Source organism: Ictalurus furcatus, chromosome 13, assembly GCF_023375685.1.
Source record: "Ictalurus furcatus strain D&B chromosome 13, Billie_1.0, whole genome shotgun sequence".
NCBI classification, from domain to species: domain Eukaryota; kingdom Metazoa; phylum Chordata; class Actinopteri; order Siluriformes; family Ictaluridae; genus Ictalurus; species Ictalurus furcatus.
The window spans coordinates 19,649,889-19,668,800 of NC_071267.1; the positions used below are offsets into that span (position 1 = coordinate 19,649,889).

Consider the following 18,912-nt stretch of genomic DNA (forward strand, 5'->3'; position numbering starts at 1 on the left):
AGTACGGCCTGTTAATGAAAAATATTTTGACGTGATGTGAAGGGATGATAAGTCCCTCAGAGGTGAAAGGGAATTTGCTATATTTCTAAAGTCTAGTGTGAAATCTATCAGAAACAGGTACATTCAATACTAGCAGATTCTTTTCTTCATCCTTCTTGCATTCTTAGCAAAATATTTGGTGTATTCAAAGTAAAGATATTTCTAATTTGTAGATAAATATAGCCAGAGAACAAGGCCAAGTCTAAAGACATGTTTCATTTGTAGGCTGTCTTCCATTAAGCAATGTTAAGTGACATGATTTTAATGCAGATCCAGGACACGTGATCATTGCACTTATATATGCCTCAGACAAGACACAAATTTGCTAAATTATAGCATGCAATTGTGTACAAAGAGGGCATGCTTTGGATTGAAACATTGTTTTGGAGATAATTAAACAGCAGGGATATGGAGGGGCTGTCTGCAGGGATGTCTGACTAGGCATCGTGATTTTATAATTATCAAACCTGTTAAGGAGTCTCTCTCATGTACGTTGTGAAGCTCAGACCTAAATACACTACAAAGTATTGGTAGGGTAATAGAAGAAAGACAACTTGCCATGGTAAAGCTAGATGTCTTTTATAATGTAATAGTATTTTGAGAGCAGCTTAGTTTTTTTGGGAGAGCAGTTTGGTTTTACTGTTTTTGGAACAAAATGTCATCTCAACATATATAAGCCAAGCCATTAGCTTAAAGTAATTACATAATCTTGAATGGACACATATGCACTAGTAAGCCTGGTTTCTAATTACTTCTGCCTTCTTCTCTTTTTCTACCTTACTGCTGTAATCTCATGACTAGAATGTTGCTTGTGGCCATATCAGAACAATGGCAGCTAATAACTCTGATAATAGCGCCTGTTGTTTCTACAGATATTTGAGACACCTTTTCCTTTTAGAAAGCAAAGGTAGGTAGACAGGCTTGTCTGACCGAGTGGGTCGTCATCATATTTAAACAGTTATACATGCTTTCATTAGCAATTCTCTTTCTATACATCAGTGCCATTCAACCAATGATATCATGCTTTAATTACCATGTGTACTGTGACAGGGACTGGATAGTCAGATGGTCCAAAAATATCACTGCAGGGTTCACACAGAATTGGCTTTAATCAATACTATTTATCAAATAAAGAAGAGGAGTTTGCATGTTCTAACTGTGCTTTGGGGATTTCCTCTGGACACTCTGGTACTCCAGTTTCCTCCTCCAGTCCAAAGACATGTGCTGTAGGCTGACTGGAATTCCCAAATTGTCTGTAGTGTTTGAATAGGTGTGTGATTGTGCCCTTTGATGGGTTGGGATAGGCTCCAGGCTCTCCTGTGACCCTGCATAGTATAAGCAGTACTGAAAATGTGCTGCTTTCAAAGCTGCTTTCTAACTATTTAAGAGTAACCTTTTACAGTACTATCCAAAAACATATAATGGCTTTTAATTAAGCATCAGAACATTTTGTGAGCTGATATGTATTATTAAAACTTGCTTTATGACTCCTTCTGTCTCCTTTTCTAAGTCTTTCACTACTTCCTTTATCTTAAATGTTACTTATGTGTCTATAGGAACAATGAAATTTTAAAGCAGAACCAAAGAAAACAGGACCTGGTGCACCATAAAGCATGTATTGATGTATAAAAAGATAGGAGATGAATAGTTTACACCAGTGACATTCAGACCTACCCTACATAATCACCTCAATTGATTTCCACTAAAACATTTACAACTCTTTGCTATGCCAGACATTTAGTTGCATATCATGATAGCTCCAGAGGCCACTAACAATACACGCACCATGTATTGTTCAACTGACTTGCTAGGTAATTCAAACATTATAATATTTTTTTCTTATAGCATTCCCCCCCCCCCCTCTCTACAGCCCTACTCATCGTTCTTTCTAGTTCTGCAAACACAGAATGATGGGCAAAAAAAGAAAAAAAAAAAAAAAAGGAGTGATGAAGCACTGGACACGCCTGAGCTGGTAGACAATATTCCTTGCGCTGCCGCTGTCCATGGTGCTGCAGCAACCACGCCCCTCCCAGCTCTCCGGCCCCGCCCACCTCCATCAGAACGCTAATGGAGCAGATCACGTGACTGCATGTCTCCGGGTGCTGACGGTGCCTGGCGAAGCTCGTCTGAGAAAACACCTCGACCGCAAAAACACCGAACGGGCGCTTCTCTTTTCTACATCCGTGCGAAGTGTAAATAATTTTGTACAGTTCGGGCGGGTAGAATGAACTGTTTTGTACTCTATTTCAGTGCGGTATTACTGGCTCTGAATTTCTAAACCCATCGGCACTTTTAGGGGGATCCGCATACAGAAATTGCGCCTCTCTGATTTCTTTTGCGACACCGATGCTGTGGTGTTTTTCTGCCTAATAAAAAACAACAACAACAACAACAAATCTAAATTTATACGGAAATCATCACGGTTCTTCGGTGAAGCTGGCTGATCAAAAGGCTCGCATGATGGACTTTGTCTCAAGGTAAAGCGCACTTCCGTTTGAATTGGGCTCAGTTTGTGTGCGGTTGTTTGTGCATCACTGTGCTTTCTCCGGAGAAATTCCGTGTCCAGCCAAATGCATGACTGCGCCGTGTGTCAGGGCTGAGTTTTATTAACTGCTAGATTGTAGTCTAATCTTTACTTTACAGTGGGTTTTACGGCCGACATGTGTAATTTCGCGCATTAATTGACGAAGCCATATATTTCCTGCTCTCCATCATTGGGTATCTATTGTACAGCAGCAGCAGCTAACAGACAGGGGCAGGCTTAGAGATCCAGGGCTTTGCACACTCTTTCACTCAGAGATGTAGATGAGGATAATCCACCTGTACTGATCCAAATCAAACCAATTCACTTTCAAAAGCGGATTCTTGCTTGATCCATGTTCAATAAGTAGGCCTAATTATGACAAATAATAATAATAATAATAATAATAATAATAATAATAATAATAATATATGTGTGTGTATATGTATAAATCTATGTAGATGTTTCATAATGTGTGCGTGACGCAATCCAGTGGGTTTCATACAGTAGATCACGGTTATTTTTGAGGAAAACTCTCCGTTTTTTTAATCTAATCGGTTACATTATAGCCTACAGATTGAAGCCAGTTCGGCACCAGTGCAGGGACATTACTGCTGTTTCAAACAGACTTAAACCTTCTCATGTGTGACTAATGGCACGTCCTATGTTTTATGTGGGCCGTCGGAAAGAAGGGGCTCTGATCTCGCTAAACAGCCGCCGTGTAAACCTGACACAGTACACACGGGAATTAAAGCGTGTAATGATTGGCCAGGAGGCGTTGACGGACAGCCCGAGGGCAGGACAGCATGCGGTGCCGTTATGCGGGACTTAAACGGACCTCCACACACACACACACACACACACACACACACACACACACACGTGTTGTGTCCAAAAGGTTGATGTCTGACTTTCACCATAACACACATCAATGAGGCAACACAAAATTATAGCAGTTAAAAGCAGCTCGTTTAAGCTGTTAGGGAACAGGATATAGTGTACTATCATAGGCTACTAAATAACAAAATAATATCAAATTATAAGCAATCAAATCACCATTAGAGGTTACCATATTTACCAAAGGTGGCGTACTGTGTTCTAACCTACTTATTAGTCGCCTACACTAGTATGCTGTTTCCTTATGTTTAAATGTTTTCCCATAATAACGCATAAGGAAATGTGTGAGGGGAAAAACAGTGGCACTAAGTTAAAGGTGATGCAGAGTCTCCAAGGAAACTCTATGCGATAAAGCCCCTTGAGTTTATCACTCCTTCTTCCTTTTCACTAGTGGATTTTTCCGTACGAGAGAGAGAGAGAGAGAGAGAGAGAGAGAGAGACAAATAGACGTAGCAGTGACGCATTTGGAATCTCTCATTATATGGCATGCTGAGGATAATTGCAATTGTGCCCAGTTTTTTCCCCCTTTGGTAATACTGACATTTGCTACCACTTAAACAGTTTCAAGCATTTACTTTCTCTACATATTTGTGCTTTTTCAGCTGGATTTAAATTCCTAGCCAGTTCAGATGGTGTTGAGCAAATAGCTCGTAAATGCACAACATTAATACAAATAGTCTGAACAAACACTTAGGTGATGTTAATATGTAGGCCTATATTCAATAAAGTTGATTATAATTATCCCATGTTTACCCATCAAAAGTTCATGTGAAACAAGTTTACTCAGAAGACATAAGCTGAAACTTCATTACATTTTCTTTAAAAAAAAACAAAAACGAATTCATGACATATAAAAGCAAATCTGAAAAATCATATACAATCAATATTCATGTCCAGAAAGTTGAAATGAAGCATCTGAACAAATGAAACAGTCTGAGGTAATTCAGAGGAACCTGTATTCACAAGTGAATTTAAAATAAGTGAAAGACCACAGAATACCAAATGATGTACCAAACTGTATTGTGTACTACTCAAATGCATAATACACACTATACAGTATATACTGGGAGTGAAGTAAAAGTATTTTTTTTTTCTTGTCTTTCCTAATCTCTAAAAACCTGTATAACACTGTATAACCAGAGGGTGTAGACTGTAGAGTATAGACCATGAGTTATAGACTGTGAGGGTCAAAGACTGGGAGATATAGAATATGGGATGTAAACTGTGGGATGTAGAATGTGGGACATAGACCATAAGGTATAGACCAGGGGGTATAGACTGTTGGGTATAAATGGAGATATAGACTGTTGGCTATAGACTGTGGGGTATAGATGGGGTTATAGACTGTCGGATATAGGCTGTGGGTTATAGATGGGGGTATAGACTGTCGGATATAGGCTGTGGGTTATAGATGGGGGTATAGACTGTCGGATATAGACTGTGGGGTATAGACTATTAGGTTTTAACTTGGGTATAGACTAAGGTATAGACTGTGTAGACTGGCGTAGACTGTGGGATATAGACTGTGGCCTATAAACTGTGCATTATAGACCCTGGGGTATAGAGTGTGGGATAGACTGTGGATTATAAATTGTGGTTTATAGACCGTGAGGTACAGATTGTGGAATATAGACTATGGGGAATAGGTGGTGGGTAATATAAACTGTGCTGTATAGACTATGGGGTATAGATTGTGGTATATACATTGTCCTGTATAGGTTTTGGGGTGTGCTATGGACTGTGGGGTGTAGAATGTGGGGTGAAGAGTCTAGGGTGAAGACCAATGGGTGTAGACTGTGGAGTAAAGAGTGTGCTGTATAGACTGTGGGTTATAGATTGAAGGGTGAAGAGTTTGAAATATAGATCCAGCAGCTATAGTTGCCACTATACTTTATGGGTTAACTTTTCTTCAGTTAACAATGCTAACTTTACTATTCATAGAACAAGATTTTAGCTTATTCCATGAATGAAGTTGGCTGGTTATTATTTATTATTGTTGGTCACGTCATTGTTTAATTGCAAGTACTGCATTGTAGTGCTGTGTGTTTTCCGTAATACATGTGTCATAAATATTCTTTGTTTTAAATTCAAGAATTAATTTTAAGAAGATTGTTTCTTATTCTTTTCAGATTATGGACCAGTATGACAAACTGGATGTGATTAGAGAGATTGTGAGCACTGAAGGCCCTACAGGGGCCTGCATATTAACCTCACTTTGAGACGTTTCTATTTTTTTTGTCTACTTGATATTTGGCCAACACAATGACTATTAATTAATCTATTCATATGACCCATGGTGGCCTAATTTACTTGAAAGCACCCTGTATATACGTGACTTCATGTAATGGATACCTTAACAAATACCTTGATAAATGCCCCACTACAGCCCGTTTATATTCCACTGAAGGAATTTTAAAGCTGCCTACATTTTTAGTAGATTTATTTAGGATTATTCATATTTTAGCTAAACATATTCTACATTTATTACATTGACTAATACTCCAGCTATACACTGTCCACATTAATTACGATTGGGCCATAACGTAGGCCTCTTTTTTTTGAGAACAATGAGTAAAGGAAAATTAGCCCGAATTTATAGCTGTCACAGAGAACCCATTTCTGTTTTAAGACTGTAAATCCAAAACAATTAATTATATACCATTTTAGATTAGTCTTGTTATCACATTTTTAAATTCACCATGAGCTTCTCCATGCGCAGCGGTGTGCATATAATTTGGATAGGCCTACTGGTTTGTTGCCTGGTTGACATAGGGGCTAGCATGGAGTTCACTGGTGCTGAAGGCCAGTGGGCGAGGTTTCCGATGTGGAATGCTTGCTGTGAAAGCGAGATGAGTTTCAACATGAAAACGAAAAGCTCACATGGACTTTTAGTGTACTTTGACGACGAGGGATTCTGTGACTTCTTGGAACTTCTGCTCCATAACGGTAGACTCAGTCTGCGCTTCTCAATCTTCTGTGCCGAGCCCGCTACTGTACTCTCCGATACTGCGGTCAATGACAGCCGTTGGCATGCGGTTACGGTGCGCAGGAATTTCAAAAACACCACTTTAATTGTGGATGAAGAAATCAAGTGGGTCGAGGTGAAGTCTAAAAGAAGGGACATGACTGTTTTCAGTCATTTATTCTTAGGGGGGATACCTCCCGAACTGCGATCAGTAGCCCTGAGGCTCACATCTGCATCCATCAAAGACCAGGTTCCATACAAAGGATGGATAACCAATTTGAAGGTGAATAGTTCGGAGCCAACTATAATTGGTAGTGAGGGGATCAGCAGTGACATTTGTGAAGCAGACCATGTCTGTCTGAATGGAGGAGTGTGCAGCATCGTCAACGACGAACCCATCTGTGACTGCTCCGAAACAGGATTCCAGGGGAAAGACTGCAGTGAAGGTAAGAGCCATTGTTATATTATTGAAATGTCTTTTGTTTTCCCCCAATATAGCCTTTTCCTTGATTTTTACCTCTGAGAGAAATGCATGCTACAGTACATCATGTTTGTTTCAGGCCTCCACTGTGGCCATTGGACATGTTACATCACATGTTTAGATTAGCACTAAAGACCATTGTTAAGAGCAACACGCATTTTTGCTGTTACAGCTTCTGCAGAGTGTTAATACTTCTAAAGAATCGATTACCAAAGGTAAAATTCCTTAAAATGTAATAACAAATTTCTAGCATAGATCTAGTATATGGAAATGAATGCAGCATATTTAGTGGTCTCATTCAAAACTGGCAAAATATGACACGCGTAATCAACTTAAATAAGGAGTTGTTTTGTCTAGTAAATATGAAGTTACAATGGTTATAATCCCTCATTATCACACACAAAAGTGAGCATTAGTCACTCATAATGCGCATAAATCTAAAGAAAAGTTGATGCAGTAATATGAAGTAGCCTAATATATATGGAAATGTATTGAAATGAGTGGGAATCATATTGTGGCTAACTTGTCTGTAGACATTCCAGTGTTTTTAGGATGTTCTGGTTGGTGTCCAGTTATCATCCCTCGTTGGCTTCCAATTTTACTTTTGAAATTTGTTCCATCTTCTCTTTTTCATTTTGGGCAATCCTCTCTGTTGATGGCTTCTATGCCGGTTGTGTCTCAGGCTTACGGCATGCCACGTTGCCAAGGAAACTGCATACGCACAGCGTAAATTTTGGCCTAGTAATCCAGAATGAGGGCAGTACATGCAGGTTTATGAAAATTGTTTAGTGAAAATGAAAGTCTAATTTGGGGTTGCTGTAAAGGGTATTTCAAGCTCTCAACATGACATTGCATCTTCATCAGCATAATGAAGGAAGGATGTGCTGGCAGAATTGGGCACGTTACCACAGTACCAAGTGTGACACACAATGTGAGGTGACACATAAGTATTTTGTAGATATAGCAGTAGCTACCTTGAGACAGACAGTATAGTCTAATTTCATGATTAACAAAATAATTCACTGCTCAGTTGTGGTTATTGGGACACAGAATTTGGGCTTTACGTAATGCAAAGGGAAATCCACATGGCTGACAATAGTGTGGCTGCTTTTAGTACTGAATGAGTAAGTATGGATGAATCATCATTAGTGTAGGGAGATGGTTTAATTTAAGAGATATTTCACTGTTATAAAGATAGATAGATAGATAAATAGATAGATAGACAGACAGACAGACAGGTAGGTAGGTAGGTAGGTAGGTAGGTAGGTAGGTAGGAGCTTTATTTATCCCCTGTGGGGAAATTAGTGTGCAAAAGCAGCAAAACATTAAGACTATACAATCCACAAATGCGCCACATATAATACAACATACAGGACATCAGAGGTAATTACACAATTCACAATGTACATGTTATATAAAAACTGTAAATATGTGTGTGAGATGGACAGTAAGAATAGGGGGGTGGGGGTGGGGGTTTGGGGACTAAATTATCAGCAAGTTCACCAAAAAGTCAATGGTGCCTCTGCACATGGGGGTGAATTGTACAGTCTTATTGCAGTAGGCACAAATGACCTCCTGTAGCGGTCCCTGTTGCACCGAGGTGGTGCTCCTCATTCCTACATTCCATGAAGGGGGTGAGAAGTGTTGGTCATGATGGTTTATAGTTTGGACATTATTCTCTCAACAACCACCTCTAGCGGGTCCAGGGCCACACCTATGACAGGGCCTTCCTTCTTGATGAGCTTATTCAGCCGTTTGGCCTCTTTTTCTTTAGCCCCAATGCCCCAGCACACCACAGCACAGAACAAGGAGCTAGCAAAGACAGATTGATAGAACATGTGAAGTATCTTGCTACATACATTGAAGTCTTCTCAAGAAGTACAGTCGGCTCTGTCCTTTCCTGTAGATTGCCTCTGTGTTTTTCGTCCAGACAAGTCTCTCATCAATGTGAACCCTCAGATATGATAGGAGTCCACAATCTCCAGGTTATAGCCATGTATGCAGACAGGGCAGGTCCTTTTTTATACTAAAGTCAATTATTAGTTCCTTTGTTTTTGTGGCATCAAGTTGTAGTTGGTTAGCTTCACACCACCCCACGAAGCTGTTAACCAGTTTCCTATGCTCAGTTTCCTGTCCCCCACAATACAGCCCACAACAGCAGAGTCATCTGAAAACTTCTGCAGGTGGCATAACTTCGAGTTATTTTCTTTGAGGAGCACCTATGTTGCTAACCACCTCCTGAGACACACAGTTCCTCAGCCTCACAAACTGCGGTCTGCCCATGAGGTAATCTGTAACTCAAGAGATCATGGGGGTATCAACCTGCACTACTTCCAATTTCCTTCCTGATAATGCAGGTTGAATGATGTTGAATGCACTGGAGAAGTCAAAAAACATGACCCTCAGAGTGGTACTGGCTTTGTCCAGATGTGAATAGACCCTCTGCAGAGAATAGACCCTCTGCATGTAGACAATGGCACTCCACTCAGATGATCAGCACAGGCTCTTAAGACTATGGGATAGATGCCATCAGGTCCCGCAGCCTTACACTGGTGAAGCCTCCTCAGTTCTCTCTTGACTTGATCCTCTATGATAGTCAGCCCAGCATGCGGGATGTTAGAGACAATGTTGAAATATAGCAGGTGGTCCCAGGTCAAACATATTGAAAACCTGGCTTAGATTGTCCGCCATCTCTACTTACACTCCATTACCTCACCTGGCTGTTTGAAGCCAGTAATTTCTCTCATACCATTCCAAAAGTCTGTAACTCTATTCCTCTGTATCTTGTCTTCCAGTGTTCTCCTGTAGGAGTCTTTACTCACCCTCAGCTTTCATTTGAGATCCTTTTGTACATGCCTCACTCCCTAACAACCCTCCTGAAGGTTCTTTTCTTGTCATTTCCTTCAAGTCGCTGGTGATCCAGGGTTTGTTTTTGGCAAAGCAACAACCTTTACTTGTGGGGATGGTATTGTCAAGACATACATTGATGTATTCAGTTACACAGTCTACCATACTGTCATTGTCCTCCCCATGTGGTCCGTGTGCTACACAGATATTCAAACCCTTTCCTGGGTCCATCTCCTCACTGACCTAGTGGTCACAGGTGGACACTGGACAACAGGCTTGTAGAGTGACATGAGCAGGACAAGGTTGTGGTCAGATCTTCCAAGTGAGGGGAAACTAGTGGAGTTATAAGCCTCCTTAACATTGGCATACTGTAGGTCCAGTGTTCTGTTCTCTCTGGTTGAACATTTCACAAATTGTTTAAAGGTATGGCAAAGTTGATGAGAGAGAAACATGGCTAAATGGCAATGAAAGAGTTAGGCTGTTTTGTTTGGAGTCTGGCTGTGACTGTGGGTATAGCGTCACACGTTGTATCCGTGCATGGTGTAGGCGGAATGTAAACAGGAACAAAGATGGTGGATGTGGCAGATAAAAAGGACGTATACAGAAGCGTTCTTTAATATGGATATGTTTAGGATTGCACCATCTGTTGTTAACAAACACCATGAGCCCCCCTCCTTTCCTCTTACCACTCAAAGCTGTGTCTCTGTCCACCTGCACTGTTTGAAAGCCGCTCACTGTAGTGCTAAAGTCCGGGACATGTTTGTGCAGCCATGTCTCAGTAAAGCATGTTATACTGCATTCCCTGTATTTCCTCTGACTCCTTGTGAGTGCCGAGAATTCGTTCATTTTATTCGCCAGTGCTCTTACATTGCCCATTATGATAGTAGGAAGATAAGGCTTAAATCTCCTTCTCTTCGCCCTCCATAGCGCGCCGGCTCTGTGGCCGCAATGCCTTCTCCTCAGCTCCTCTGAGATAGATGGTCCCTCCCTGGTGAGTAGAGTGGGCTTTGCTAGCACAATCAGCTGGTCACACGTGTAAACAATACCCTTGTGTCTGTCGCCATAGATCTCCGACACCGCAAGCAACAGAAGTACAGCAAAAAGCAAAAAGAATTGATTAAACTTCCTACCGACCTTCATTATGTTTGTAGATGTTGTTCAAGTTTAAATAAAGTCAATACAAAATAACCACAACATTAAAAAATAAAAACTGACAATAACAAAAAAAGACACAGAGCTGCTGTAGCAGGCTTCCATTAGTACAGTGCCATCTCACAGGTACAACAAATCTGAGCTATGTTTTAAAGCTTCAAATTGAAATGCAAATGCCTTAGTTAATGGCACACCCAGAGCTCTCAGAATATTAGTGTCATACCTCATTACAGATTGAAAGACTGGCTTGGATTATGCCAAAGTACTATATTAATAGTATCACCTTTTCCTTCATCTTGTACAAGATATGAATAGGATGGACAGTCATTTCTATTGTTAGTATACATTTAAAGCAAGGAAAGAGAACGGAAAGACCTTATAGCTTAATGTCTAGTGACAAAGATGCAGGAGTAGCACATTCATTAAATGACTCCATGTCTTTTAACGCATCTCTATCCTTATTCTGTTCTTCCCTTGGTTATTAATTATTGATGCAAGGGCCTTGAGCCGAGGAAGAAGCAGGACAGAGTCTCTGTCTCCTCCATCTCCTATGGAGTAATGATGGTTTTCACCCTTATGGGCAAAGGCATCAGGCAGAGGCCAGCAACTGGATTGGTCGTTTTTGTACACTGTGCGGAAGAAAATGGGTGGTGTGTGGATTTAATGTTTCCATTCTCAATGTATAAATGCTCAGTCATTCTCTCGACAGGCAGTTGTGTTAATGATATTCTTTAGTGAGGCAGGTGTTGGGCTCTCAGTGGGAGAGACGGCCCACACTGCAGAGAATAACAGTACTACACTTAATAAGATATTTTTTGCATTGCTGGGAATGCTAGGAACAAGGGGTTTATTAGAACATATATTTATTATTAAAGACTCCTATTTAGGCTTTCACATCTTTCTTTTTTCAAATGTAATAGCCACGAAGTTATGTATTATATGGGCATATCAGCTGCCTCTCACTGGTACATTTTACTCATCTAATGTGTAAAATGTGTGTTTAAGAAAGCTGTTAGAAAACTGGAGTGTTTGATATGCGTGGAGCATTTGGTTGAGTAGTGAATCGGTTTGCCAGTGATTATTTGTACAGGCAGTGATTTGATAATTCCGCTCTTATCTGCTTTGTTTAAACATCATGATGGTTTTGCAGATTGAAAGGGTTTAGAGAGGCAATGTGTCACATTTTAGGACTACATAAACTCGGTTATTTGTACTTGTTTAAGGATTCGAGCAATTGTGCACTTATGCAATGAGCCCAGCCCAATTGAAGGGTTTTTGCTCTGCATATAAAGCCCATTAGAGGTATCTCTAATTGCAAGATATTTGGCATCTCGCAATTACAGCACTGTATGTATTCTTTGACTTAATCATAGTGGTTAGACTTATTTATTTGGCTATTGTTTTCATCCAACTCCAAATCAACTGAGCATTTGTGGGTTAAAAGCCTTGCGCTCAGACACAAACGTGGGCTGCATGCTGGTGCTGGAACTTGAACTCACCACCTTTCAGTAGTCCAAAGTCTTAACCATGAGTCTACTTAATGATCAGCGGAATAAACACTACTGAATAAACATTTACGTTCTCAACACAAATATTCCCTGCACCTGAGTGAAACGAGTACATATTAACATCTTGTTAATTGGAGTTATATTTAATAGTATTAATAAGAGGTTATTTATCTATTATTATTGCAATATACTCAATCAAAAGGTCAGTGAGGTTAACCTTTATCCACTGACTACTATGATTTAAAATACACCTTTATGATATTTATAGCCAACCTTCAGCCTTCAAGAAAATCTTTGGTGATAAGTTATACAGCCAGATATATGGCAGATAGTGATTTCTTTAAAGTCAGTATCTAAAGCACACTGACTAAGCCATCTAATCTCTTGGTGATACCGAAAAAGGGTATTAGAGATCACACTGTATACACCCTCACATGAAGGATACATTAGATTAGATTTGTTGATGGATGAAAATGGCTACTATTCAAGTACAGCAAAGCTTTTACTTTTGGGTACTTTTGATGAGTAGTTGTGATGAATGTTCATAGTTATATAGTTGTACTTTAGTTGCTGATACTATGGTGTGTGAAGACACTCTTGAAATACTCTATTATGTGGTTGTAATCTGGTTAATTATAACAGATCTAATAATATTATTATTATAAGACTAGTGGGCACAGTAGATTTATAGTAATAATGGTTTCTAGGTATGGTTGATTATTAATTTACATTTACTCATTTGGCAGATGCTTTTGTCCAACATGACTTACAGTTTAGTTGAACAGATGAGGGTTAAGAGTTTTGCCCACGGACCCAACCGTGGCGGCTTGGCAATACCATGATTCGGACCTACAACCTTCTGAACAGTAGCCCAGAGCCCTATTAACAGAGCCATCAACTGGTACAATTTATTAACAGTTATTTTAGTAACATAATGCCTTGCCCTTAGGGCACTACATACAGTGGGTATGTATGTTTGATAATAACACCCTGTGACAGTCTGAAAAACACACATAGCTATAGTTGTTTACACACAGCAGTGTATGTCCATGTGTCACATAGCGTTTGCACCAGGCCTGCTCATGCCCACAGTGTAGCTGCTGTATATGTTTGTGCTCTCCCTGTGTAAATCTTGTCCTTCACCCTAAAATCACAGCACTTTGCATGGACAGCACTCAAAACAAGCTGTCACTTTGATGAGAGCCTACACGTCTCTGGTTCTGTTAGCAGTACTAGAGTGAAGCTACGCAATCCTGACATGCTAGTCAAGCCAGCATACACATGCCAGAAAGGCTCAGAGAGGAACCTTAGGTTTCTTTCATATAAATGCAAGTGAAAATAGGATTAACAATGTACTATGCGCTATAGGCACATACTGTAATAGAGATAATGGCCCTATTTAGGTAGTAGTGGTCGAGGCAGAGGGGGGATGTGAACATAAAATCAATACTGCACACTGTAAAGGATGTCTCGTTGATAATTTTCAGTGGCCAGCCCTCGTATTTAGTAGCATATTTCCTAAATTTGAATGCATCATTCACTGTAAAATGATTATTCATTTGCCAGTGTACAACGGTATTCCTATTATTAAAAAAATTCTGTCAAGAGAGGACACAATAGGAGTAGGTCTGCAAAAACATATGCCATCCTGCACTGTGGCACCTAAACAGCGTAATACTTCTTTGTCATTATTTATGCCATGGCACTTTTTATGTTCTTGATTATTCATTCATTCTTCAGCATTTTTGTTCTAGTGGCAGTTTTGGTGCATGCAATTTGTACTTGGTCGAGCGGAGCAGACTATGGCGGTAAGTCTTGGGTCATTGTTCCACTTGAGATGCAAAACAACAGAGGTAGGCCTGGATGCTTTCAAAACACTATGAGATAGACGTGGCATTTTAGGGAGACTTGGATCACAGGGGCTGCCCCAAAACAGGTTGGCCCAAGAGAAGCGTGGTTTGTGTTGAATGAAAGCATGACTGTCTCTATTCTCAAGGTAATGTACTTTTCTTTAGAGAAGGAAAACAGTCAAATATAGTCAGAAAACAGTCATTAATTCTTATGATGACTATATGGAGTAATCCATCACAGTACAGGTACTGTACATTTTATTATTACTGACCTAACTGACCAGTTTTGTTTTCTCTCAGTAGGTGTATGCTGCATCACCTGAGTTCTTTATTTAACAGTTGCATGGCTTATGACTAAGCAAATGAATCTCTCGAAATCATTTCGAAATGTACTGCCTTTAAGATGAAAGATTTGGTTTCAAAACCTTTTATTAAATTGATCTTGAATAAACATGAGTTACTTCATATAACCTGATTTCAGTTTATCACGCGTTAAAGCTGCACTTACAGTGAGAGGGTACAACTTTTTGAATTAATTCAGAAATATTAGGAGCTAATCATCACACATTGATCACTCTCATTTTGCTTTCAGGTATTTAACTTCTTGCATGTTTGTGCATGCTCTCCGAAATATTACAGTTTCAATACATTTTTAACTGGCATTAGAAACACTCATTCACTAAGATCTTTTAGTAAAATTCTTTCAACCAGGAAGACTTATTTCAGATTAGTCATGTGTTTGTTTTGATTTAGATTGAATTTCTACATTTATATTAAAATGCAAAGCGTCCTTGGTGTGAAAGCAGTGCATGTTCTGTTATTATGCGCACGTGGTGCAAAGAACACACTCCGTACCACTGATGGGGCCCAGCTGCTGAGGGGAGGAAGTATGGGAATAGCAAAAAAGAAATAACAGGAAGAAGCGAGAGTGTTTAAACAGACAAACTCAAATTGGGCAAGCGATGAAAAAAAAAATCTCTCCCTGGTTGAATGTTCATCAAGTTCAATAAACTAAAGACAGTTATGAGTCTAGACCTTATTCAAAGCTAGAAACGGATATTGGGTACTTCAAGGAAATGAGACCTTGTGGTTTATCATCCATGGCAGCATTTGTTTTTGGCTTAGGCATTTGCACAGGATAAGACGCATGTAGCTTTGGTAGTCCTCAAGGTTGGGCCACCTTCTAGCCTGCATGCCTCTTAATCAATGTCTTCCTCTTTCTCTCCACGCCTCGGCCGGTCCTCCAGAAGAGGTCTACGTTGGAGGTGGGTACACCTACACACTTCTATTCTCTTTTCATTCTCAAGTCCCCTTTGCCATATACTTCTCTCTATTCCCATATTTCAAACTGTTCTTCCTGAAATATGCTGAATGAAATGTTTGATCAATATGGGGGCTCAAGGACGGTAAGTGAATTCAAAGTTTGCCTGTGGGTGGGACCGGAGCCATCTCTGAGGTTACTTAGAAGGTAAAAGGTATAAACATTTCCTTCCATCTTTAGCTTGATGTCCATTGCTTAATGTTGGTGTTGGTCAGAATGCCCAGGGATTGGCCTCTGTCCTTTGTCTTCTAACATTTGAGGGGGGGATTTGAGGAATTTAGTATGTCCAAATTCCACCAACCAAAAAAAGCTTCCTGCCTCTGTATTCAGAGGCTCTGTTTTTGCCTCTTCCAGTAGCTCTCAAATAGATTTACGCTCATTAATGCATGCAACTGAAAATGTACACAGAAATTCAAAGCTAGCAAAATGCTGTCAATTTTCCTAAAAGTGTATCATGTGCTTCAGGGACAGAGGGTAAGTACTGGGGACAAATCATATTTTATATTCCCGGCTGGTGGTCCAAACACTCCGTTTAGAGTCTAGACAGGTAAAATATGTGCTCTATTGTAATTCATTCCTTTGAAGGTTTTGAATCTTTTATGTATGTAGGAAAGGGCACAATTTACAGGTGATATTTTGTGAAAGATGAAATGGGAACTGCTGGTTTTCATTTCAGACATAAAATATTTGTTGACTGCTAGATTCATGTTTTTATTTTGCTGAACTAAAACATCATTTGAGATTTATTTTATTACTGTGTATAACATAATAGGAATGTTTAGGTCCTATTTAAGTATGTATGAATATCTTCAGGTGTCTAGTCATGATAATATTACTATTTGTCAAAATTATATAATCAAATTTCTGGGAAGGGTTGACTAGCTGGAGGGAATGGTTGATCTATGACATCAATAAAATCATTCTTTTATAGCTTTGTCCCTTTCAAATGTGACAGATAAAGCATCACAACCGTTGGGTTGAGGAAATGCTTTTTCTTTTTTTAAACCTTCCCAACACACCCACTCTCCTCCTCACCTCCTTCCCCTCTCTTTCCCTGAAATTGTAACACACCCTGGGCCTTGCAGCACAGGCATCATGCTTTCACAGGATGCCTGCATGTCAATGTGACAGAAAGCTTCCACATGATCCCGTTCTCTGTGCTGACTGTGCTCTTGTCTTCCCTTAAGGTCTTGCGCACCTGATGATGGGCGACCAAGGTATGAGTTTTATTCCTTTATCCCCCCTTTTTGCTGCCATTACCCACCCTTTCCTCCATCCTTCCTCTGCCTCTCTATCTCGCACTTTGTGCTGATTTCTCCTCACATCGTGTCACTGCTGGTAGGGATTTACTGGGCCTGCTTTCTTTCCGGCTTGGCACTGACTCAATGGATGGTTTGGTCTTTTCAATTTATTTATTAATTTATCTCTTTTAAATCCTCTACTGTGGTATTTCTTTCAGTTTATTATTAATTTTTTTTCTGTTTCAGTCATCTGCAACTGATTGCTATCCCATTGTTGCTTGCCAACCTCATTTTCATAACGTGAGAAAAATAATGCTTTGAACACGTTGGTTGGGCTGGAGATTGAAGAACATCTCTCGAGGGTTTGTTTGTTCTTTATGAATGTGCTAGCATGTATTCTCAAGATGCGAAGCAGGAAAGCATTAGCTCTCTGTTCAATATTCATGCTTTCCCTCCATCTCTCGCGCCATCATGTCTCGGCATGTTCCTCATCTGGAAGCTTCCGTCTCTTCTGCCTGCCTCCTCTCCTGTGCCCTTAATGCATGGAGCTAGGACAAATGTTAACCTTTCATATCCTTTCTCTGAAACGTACATAAGTTCGTGACTCTTACAGTTGCTTCTTTCCTCTCCTTTGTATTGCCCCTGTGTCTCTCTGGAATTTCTCTTCACGGAACCATTATGTCAATATCCTAGGTAAAAGTAAAGGTACATAATGTTTTTTTCCCCCATAATATATTTCATGGTATGATTAGCTCTTGCTCTAAGCTTTCCATGTATATTCCTTTATACATGCATCTAGACTTTATGTTTTTTTTTCTGGGTATTCTGAGTTGCTCTGATTTATTGTGTGATGTGTGATGTCGTGACAGTATGCCCAGTGGGCTGGAAGGTAGGTGTGTACTGCTGTGGAAATGTTTATGCCTGGATGCACGGGAAAATGCAAAATGGGTATTCACTCAGCTTCATGTTAGGTGTCTTGTTGAATAAGGAATATTATAAGAATATTATAATAAACACAACTGACACACCAGCGAGAGAAGCATGTTTAAGCAGGGAACATCCAACACACTAAATGGCAGCTTATACAGCTATTGTACTAAAACACTTTAGACATTCTATTATATATTTTCTAGTGAATATTCAAATGAGATTATCTTTACAGATTTACTAAATGTCACCAAATAATAAAGATGGTGATAACGTATACTAATGATATACTTTATACAAATTAATGTATGCGCTATTTTATTTTCTACATATAATAATAATAATAATAATAATAATAATAATAATAATAATAATAATTGACAATTTAGTGTAAATAATGCATTAAAATTATAAATGAAACCTTCAATAATATGCACACTGAAATACATACAGCATCATTGTTTTCTCTTCTCATGAACAGGTAAGGGTTTTACTCCACTAAAGATTTTCATGTAATTTATTAGATTTTTATAGAACTTTCACCAACCTTTTATGACCCCAAAAGGATTTACATGACGTTTATTTAGTGGTGCTATTTTTATCATGTGATAATGAACTGCCATTTTGAAGAGCGTGTTCCTGCTGAGGTAAGTCACCACATTACTGACCCTGCCGCTCACTGTTTTTCCACTGTGGCTGCTCTCGTCAGAGCCACTGCATGCTAGACCTCACTGCCTTTTACTCAGCAATAGGGCACAACACACACACGCTCACAAAAAGGCTAAATCCCAACTATGTCATATATATGGATGTGAGAGAGTAAAATGCCATGCCTGGTGGAGCAGGTAGGTGCACTTTATGTCTTTTATTTGAGCTTCGCTGCTCCTGCGTTTTGGTGGCTAATACAGAGTTCATGGTCTTTTAGACTTTATGTTCAGGCCACCAGTCTGTCTTCAGTGTGCTACTGCCCATGGGTGATGTAGGGTCTAAAAATAAAGCTTCCCTTAAAGCATCTGAATGCAGTTGTGGTGGTGAAATTTAGCTAATTCTATTTTCCAAGATTTTTCTAGAAGATTGGTGTTCATCTGTGTGTAAAATGGAATGAAATGGTGCATGTTAGTCGACCCTGCTAGCTGGGTATGAAGTCATTCTGCCTTCAATTG

At 39.6% G+C, this 18,912-nt stretch overlaps 1 protein-coding gene across 7 annotated transcripts in view; it reads left to right on the forward strand.

The window, feature by feature from the left end:
* Positions 1-2,180: 2,180 nt before the first annotated feature.
* Positions 2,181-18,912, forward strand: part of nrxn1a (neurexin 1a) — a 171,819-nt gene continuing 155,087 nt past the window's right edge. For 4 of the 7 annotated variants that reach the window (XM_053640432.1, XM_053640434.1, XM_053640438.1 and 1 more), the window contains exons 1-4: positions 2,181-2,516; positions 5,587-6,868; positions 15,508-15,525; positions 16,769-16,798. In XM_053640432.1, the coding sequence (XP_053496407.1) occupies positions 6,157-6,868; positions 15,508-15,525; positions 16,769-16,798 (760 nt within the window). In that variant the 5' untranslated portion in view covers positions 2,181-2,516; positions 5,587-6,156. The remainder of the gene's footprint in view (positions 2,517-5,586; positions 6,869-15,507; positions 15,526-16,768; positions 16,799-18,912) is intronic. The other 3 variants (XM_053640433.1, XM_053640435.1, XM_053640437.1) reach the window with 3 other exon arrangements.